The following is an 8,156-nucleotide window of genomic DNA, read 5'->3' as shown; positions in this document are numbered from 1 at the left end:
ACGTTTTCACATGAACAATGGGTGTGGTGCTTGGAAATGAAACCTGCCACACGCTTCTCCACAGATAAACAATGTTCATTTAAAAATAACTACCGGTAGATGTGAGTGTTCAATGGAAAGGGGAAGTGATACGCCTACAAGCACAGCTGCACTTACAATTATAGTGATTGTAGGCGTTTCAATCCTCATTACGAAAAAGACATTTTATCATTTAGTGTTGAATACAAATCTAAGATATCTAATGTGTTGCAGCTCCATGTCTGTATTGCTGCTGTGACACAAGAACATTTAAGAAAACCTCATTAAACTATTGAGTAATACAAATGAAAAAGTGCATAAGAAACATTAATACCTAAAAGAATAACACTCAAAAGGAGATACATTTAGTTAAATAAGCAACATAAAATAATAAAACCGTGAAGAAGACTGTAACCAGCTTTATCTTAAAATGCACACTTGTCTATGTTTTTATGTCACCATTAAAAAGCAATCTGATTAATTATTACTAATGCTGTCAAAATTATCGCGTTAACGGCGGTAATTAATTTTTTGAATTAATTGCGTTAAAATATTTAACGCATTTAACGCATGCGCAGAATGGCCCGCACCATACATCCCACCAGTGGCAGCGCTGGGGTAGGCTACAGCCATACCAAGAAATGGCTTAGCCCCACCTTAGCCCCACCATGAAAAATGATGTTAAATTAAGCAAAATAAGGTCCGCCCAGTAAATTGCACAGACAACAGTTGGTAAGATTGATTTCAGTAGTCACTTGTCTGGAAATACCGAAGACTAGAAACGGTTTTGAAAACTTTTGTCACGTAGTGATCGTCTTCTCAATAGAACATCTTTGATAATGTCTTCTGGCCAATCAGAATCAAGATAACGGCGTGGTGTTGTTGCAGGAAGTCCCGACGGAGAATACTTTTGCTGTAGTACATCTCTATACATCGATATAATATAATAAGACCCCACGGTTTGATGATTGATAGGTGTGTGGGCTGTCTTTCATTTTGACACACAGAACAATGTCATAATAAACATACATACATAATGTATGTTAAATGGATATATATCCGCCTTCTTTCATTTATCTTTCCATTCCCACAACAATATACATAAATAAATGGCATATTTTGGAAAAAGTTCGAATGGTGATTAATCATGATTAATTAATTTTTAAGCTGTGATTAATCTGATTAAAAATGTTAATCGTTTGACAGCCCTAATTATTACACGTGTTTGAACTTCCAAGCACTCTGGACCTTTTTGCGCATGATGTTAAAGTACATATGATAATGAGAAAGTAATACAAAGTATCAACGCATATGATCTGAAAGGTAGTCTGTGAGTATGTCTGTCCTTTACGTCTCTGCATGTTACCTGTCTTTGACGGCCTGCAGTGCGATGCGGGGGGGTTTGGGGCGAAATGAGAGGGGGAGGTGGAACTGGAGGCCTGAATCGGATCGCTCGGCCTCCACTCGCTCAGCGCTCTGAGGATCTGAAGGAAGATGTGGGCAAGAGCCAGAGGACAAACACAGATGGATGGATACTGCAGGGGAACGATGGAAGGCAGAGGACATGACGCAAGCAGATGGAGCAGAGGAGCCAGACACCACTCAAGAGCAAACGTAAATTAAATGCTGCACAATGTAAAAAAAAACAAAATGGTGATTTATGTGTGATGCAATGGAACAGACAGGAAACGTGATGTTATTAACAGCGTGCCAAAGTAAAGGTTTTACTGGCAAAGCACATCAGCCGGCAGAGTGATCGTTTAGCTCTCAGCAGGTTCAGAAACAGCAACACTTTGATTCAATTATTGTGTGTTTCAAAAAATGAAAAGCAGTGTCATCTTAGTGGCAAACATACAAGACCGTTTTTGAATTATTATAGATTTATTATTATGGCAATAGAGATAAAGTCAAAGAGTAAAATTCATTTCAAATGTTTTTAATAATACATGTTTTAGCAGCAACAGATGCTCAACATTACAAATATCTAATTTGGCTTTATATTGAGGTGTTTTAATAGAGTAGTAGATATGAATCTGAAACTAACTTCACTCTTTTTCTAACGAAAGTAAGAAGAGGCAGAAAAGAAGTTTGTTCCTGTGCAGATTAAAGAAAAAGTAGAGGTAAACAAGAAAGTGTTTTTAGGAAGAAGATAGTCGAAAACTGGTTTCCATGATTTTCCTTGTTACAAGAGTTTGTTAGCATGTCCAAAAAACTCATACTGGTAATTATAATAATACAATTATTATAACTAGTATTTATAATCAGTTATAATAACATTTGAAAACGACCTGTTCATTCAGAAAATGTGTCCGCTCTTAAGGTGGCAGTATCGAAAACCACTCTGAATTGAAATAAGGCCTTTCTATAGCGAGCACACTGTATGTTTAACAGGCAGCCGCCGTTCTCTTACCTTGATCCACCTGATCCTCCTCCTGCACAAAACTGAACTCTTTGAGGCGCTCCTCCTCGGACGCTGACTGGTTGATGATGGAGCTCGTTTCCTCCTCCGACTGGCTTCCTCTGCGGCTGATCACACGATAGATCCCACAGTCCAGGACGTTGAAGCTCTCCTGGATAATGATGATATCAGCAAACCCATTGATTACGGACAAATAAGCAGAGGCTGCATGCTTGAGTCATAATGAGCTAATAGAAAATCCATGTATTGAAGGAAAGTATACAAAGCATGATGTTAGTTTGATGTGGAATTATTCTGGATGCAAAGACTGAAAGCTGGTTCTAACCAAAAGTGTGTCGTTTAGAAAGTTGGATGCTTAGCTTTAAATTTCAAGATTGCAGTTAATCATCTGCAGGGAGTAAATGTAACTCACGTGTGAGGAGATGCTGCTCCTGCGGCTGCTGGAGGCCGAGTCCAGAGGCTCCAGTTTGGAGATGACTTCCTCCAGCTGGACACACAGCTCGGGGTGTGTGCTGGAGCTGAGCTGAGACCTGAGGTGCTCCAGGCGGTCGATGGGAATTGATTTCCTGGCCTGAATTAAAAACAGGAATCATGATGAGCAAGGCTTCTTAATGCTTTATCATCACCAGGGTTCATACACTTTTTCACTAATGATTTTCAATGACCAAAAAAATTACTCTCTGAGCGGTACCACTGAAAATGGTTTATTTTAACATGGAACAGGAAAATAAGGACTGCATATGAAACATGTTGTGCCTATCTATCTAAAACAAATCAAATAGTTGGCTTACTAGCTTCTACACGCTAAATCAACTAAAATCTCTCACCAGCAAAATACAATATTATAAATAATATAAATGCCATTTTACGTTTCATTACTATACGATACAGTATTTATTATCATTATAGCATTACTATTTTGACGATTAGATAAAATGTAAATTATATTTGATGCAACTTTAGTTACATTTCCCGGACTTTTCCAAAACTTTGGGAAAAATATTGTTTTCCATGACTTTTCCAGGGCCTGGAATTAGCATTTTGAATTTCCATGACTTTTCCAGGTTTTGAATGACCGTAGGAATCCTGTATAATATGGTATGAAAAACGATATAAACTGTACCTTTCGCACTCATGCTGGTTAGAAGTGTCATGGTGGCCATTCTCTAAGCGAGCGCCACTGTCTTGACCTCGGCAGGGCCCACATCTGTGCTGGCCCTCGGACTCCCTGCTCTTCTGAGTCCTGAGCTGTTGGATGGGCCCGTCAGTGGGACTGAACTCACCTGCACAGGAAACAGAGTCTGCATTGTTGCTCTGAGAGTGTGTTGCTGTTCTTCCTCCACCACTCCCACCACCCCTGTGCACTCGAGTAGCAGGGAGGCTGAGGTATGAGCCATCAAAGAAGGAGCCATTAGCTCTGCTGGTAGATGTTCTCTTGGCGGCTTCCTCACTGCTCAGCACCTGGACAGAGAACAAAGAGGACAATGAATGCATTTTGGCCAATTTAGGAAGCCTCTGAAATATTTATGGGAGTATAACCGCCAAAAACGTTGCTGCTTCATAAAATCCTAATGTAGACCTGGGCTACACACCAAAATTCAACAATACTGAATAAGGAGTCACTAACCCACCTAATTAACTCGTGTTTCAACGTGCAGTAAAAGCTTCCCCCATGTGTTTGGGAGAAATGTTCCATGAGACCTTGCATATCAATTTGACTTTATGTCATTTTTTTGTGACCTGAAGCATTTTTTTGTCTTAAAATTCTACTTTCTTCCATTTTACAATACAGTGATTGTGTTATTAGGCTTCTCTGAGATTTATTATGCTTCCCTGAGAATGTGCTGCTTTCACTACTTTATAGACGTGGTGTAAGGCTAGGGCTTGGTTTATAGCTGCAAAAATGCAAATCACCTTTCAAAACTGTAAACTGGACAGTGGCCACAAGATTAAGAGGACCATTTCCAACTGAGCATTACTGGCAGGTAAGCCAAGGTCAGCAACATTATGAGATAAACATAAGGAGGATAGCCCATCTTACAGTGGACTGAGGAAGAGAGTGTGACTAATTTGCTGAGGGTCAGAGAGCAGGCAAACACACATTATTCAGAGCCCACCTCGGGACAATGAGTGGGGCCAAGTCATCTATTCTTACAGGGGCCGAAGCCAGAGAGGCGTCTTCATTCTGAAGTGTCACCTTGAGACTTTTCACTGTGTTGTAGTGATACCAGACCACTGTAGTGGACTTCGGCGGTGCTTTCATATGCATTAAAGAGAGGTGCATGAATGAGTCCCAAAACATGGGAATGAGTTTGCATTTTACCATTTCCGTTTCCCTTGTCCCTAAGTCAACTGTTTTTAAATGTGTTTGTTGTTAGATGTCTGAAATAAGATCTGTGGTTAATACAGGATGAATAGATTTGTATGTTTTGTTCTACGACATGAAATATGTCAGTAAATACTCAACTGGTGAATGTCTGAATCTCCTTTGTTCGATAAAAAAGGCTGTTGCTAACAAGTGACTGTCTAAGACTGAACACCAGTTAGCCTTCAGCATATCAGTGGTGACGTGAAGCCATGCAACCATAGCCTAATGTTAGCTTTTTACTTTTCCACTGGATGTTTCTTTTTGTAAATGTTGGAATGCCTACCGTATGGGGAACGTGAGTTTTATCAAAATGGCTCACTCAGGAGCTGGCCCATCACATTATATTGCATGTTGCACTACTAAAACCCTTATTATAGGGCTTTCCACACCCCCCTCCTCTGCCCCGTACCTCACCTTGCTATGCGCTGGCTCCTGGCTGAGCTGGGCGATGGACTGGTTCAGTTTGGCCTGTTGCTGAGACAGGTATTGTTGGTAGAGCCCCAGCAGCTCCTGGCACTCTCTGTACTGCTGCTGCAGGCCTGGAGGACCACAGTTAAGGAACCAACAGCAAGTACACTGAACACATCACAACACAACACAACTTTTAGTATTAAATATTAAAACATACCCCTGGATTTGGCTGAGAAAAAAGCAGACTGTGCAAAATAAATATTTTCACAAAACTTTTTTTAATTAAAAAGATAGAAGTTTTAGGGCAAAGGAAAATGCTGGACAGGGACAATATAATCTAAGCACCCTTTGCTTTTGAATATCTTATTGGGTAAACTCTTTGAAATTACTAAAATGTAACTAAACTATGTCATGCCTACACGTCTTCTCACAGTGGATCTACTGAGAAGGAATTCTGTACACAACAGCCATTTTGCTAAGGAAAGCGTTCCACTATGCCACTTTAAAGCTAAAAAGATAGATGCTGGATTTAGATTGACGATCTGAATTAAAGCCTTGTTTCTCCAATCAATTACATATTGGACCGGAGAAGAAGGCAGAACCGAGAGAAGTTGAAAACAGAGAGGGAGAAGAGGCCAGACAAATCAAAGTTGTTGTTGTGGCACAGAGCTTTCACCATCTGGGTCGGGCCAAGCTGTGTTGAGCCGAGTTGGGCAGTGCCGTGCCAGGCTATCTGCCAGACAGAGAGCTGGCACACACCAGAAAACTAATCTGGAGCGGAACTACTGCTGCGCCTCAGGAGCCCACTAATGACAGTGGCAGCAGCACACTACAGCAACCCATACAAAGATAATGAGCACAAGAATGGAGAGACTACACACATTCAATAATCAACCTCAATCTGACTCTCACCCCCTAGTACACACACCCACACAACACAGAGAGACATGAGAGCACAAATTCCCCACCTGCACTGTAAACAGCTCGCACACTTCAATAAAGCAAGAGGAACACACACTCCCGCCCAAGCTGACCTTAAAGTGTGTTCCCTCCAGGCCATATCTTTTTATGATGGTGGCCCTGCTCCCTCAGCTGATGAGTTTTTCCGCATCCGTTTGAGAAAAAAAAAATCCCCATTTTAAGAGAAAATCAAAGTTCAAAGTAGAGTGTTATTGAAGAATAGTTGGCGGAACACTCCATAAGAAAACACTTTGGTTGTTAGGAGACTTCAATCAGGCTGTGGAAATGAAACAGAGGGAAAGCGAGGAGAGCGGGGACGGCTTTGAATCGAGAAGCAGACACCAGACAAATGCAATGCAGCAGCTTCCATAAACATTCGGGAAATGTGAGGAAACACTTTGATTGAACCCTCCGTCTAAGTAAGGCTCCTCCACCGCTGCACTGATAATGTCCATGGAAGTAGTTTTATATGGAAAGCTTGAGGACATCACAAGGACATCACATCATGTAAACCTGTGCTGGTTGCTCTATTTATGCAGCATGAATAAGGGTCTTGAAGGGGAGATACTGAATATGCGTATACAGCTCCCCCTCAGTCCAAGATAGAGAGTTGTGTGTTGAAAAAGGCTGCTGCTCATATTTCATCCGATTCGCATAAAAACACTATTTCCGCATGATTTCTCATGACTAAAACAAATGTTTACCAATAGACACGAATATATCACACTTGAATACAAATATGGGTTTAGTGGGGGGACTACACAATACACACAAAGGCTATCTGTTAAGGCTATCTGGCATTACTTTAAATGAAGGTAAGGTGTGTTAATGTGTAGACGGGCTGATGCAGTCACTGGACACCAAGCGCAGGGTAATCTGAACCGAGTGGAGCAACGCTGATAAGATTCCACCTCTCCGTTCGTCGCTACACTAAACATGCTTCCTCCACAGCCTTGGACGTCAGCCAATGGGGGCCAAGCACTCGGCAAGCCCCCGGTTTACATCACAGCTGCAACGCGACGACAATGACTTACTCCTCCCCCCTGCTCCAAAAATACTCAGAATCAAGGGCTTGGGCTGAAGAGGCTTCAGACGGGGCCTGTCAAAATGATTCACTTCCCTGTCAGGCAGAGGCTCAAATGAAATAATGAAATCCACTTCAAGGTGGAACAAATTTGCACAGGAGGGGGGCATATTTTAAAGCCTGCTTTAGCACACTGTGCCAAACAGATTGAGCCTGAGCAAGGATGTGAGAGAACGGGGGCAGATGATGTGTATGAATGTGTGTGTAAGGAAGCAATGACGGGGAATTAATGGAAGAAGACAGTTAACATAACTGCTTCAATACAACTGAATCTGGGGGAGATAAGAGTGCAAGTCACACAATACACCAATAAATAACGTCAGGTTACCATTCTTTTTGAAAATGCCTTAAAAATGTGAAGTGCAAACAGGCAGAAACAGTCACACAATAACTATTCTTGGCCATCTTTTTTGCCATGATCACAACTACCGTAATTTTCGGACTATAAGGCGCACCTGAATATAAGCCGCAGCAGATAAATTGAATGATGTGTACATATATAAGCCGCACTGGACTATAAGCCGCAGGTGTTTTAATGTTTAATTACCATATGTAAGGGTTCGTGCACAGAGGGGATTGTCGGGAAAGAGATGGCTGTTTGAGGAAGCTCCCATTTATTAACATTTCAACAAACAAGTTGCATATTTGCATAACGTATTCAAGTGTTAGCATTTAGTGCAATAGTAGCTACAGAACATGTACTGTGCTGTGTAAACTGTACTGTATCACATAGCGTTTCAGACACACAAACTTTTCAACTTTCAAACTTAAACGGTGCGCTCCCAGCGCACGTACCGGCAGCGATCTACAGCAGTGGTTTTCAACCAGTGGTACGGGGACAAACTGTCTCGCTCTCGTAATGTCTGTCTGTCTGTCTTGCTCTGAGACTGCCAAGG

General features: G+C 41.6%; 1 protein-coding gene across 1 annotated transcript; it reads right to left on the bottom strand.

Annotated features, from left to right (window-relative positions):
* Window positions 1-1,384: 1,384 nt before the first annotated feature.
* LOC104941160 (Hermansky-Pudlak syndrome 5 protein-like) lies at window positions 1,385-3,341 on the bottom strand (the record flags this gene model as incomplete). Its single annotated transcript, XM_010766221.1, has 4 exons — window positions 3,327-3,341; window positions 2,850-3,008; window positions 2,429-2,588; window positions 1,385-1,502 (listed from the first exon to the last, which is right to left on the bottom strand). Coding segments are annotated over exons 1-4 (452 nt in total), but the record flags the coding sequence as incomplete, so codon positions are not given.
* Window positions 3,342-8,156: the final 4,815 nt, after the last annotated feature.

This window comes from Notothenia coriiceps, unplaced genomic scaffold, assembly GCF_000735185.1.
Source record: "Notothenia coriiceps isolate Sejong01 unplaced genomic scaffold, NC01 NC01_scaffold00003192, whole genome shotgun sequence".
NCBI lineage: Eukaryota > Metazoa > Chordata > Actinopteri > Perciformes > Nototheniidae > Notothenia > Notothenia coriiceps.
The sequence above is the reverse complement of the archived record's forward strand: the minus strand, read 5'-3'. Positions and strand labels throughout refer to the sequence as shown.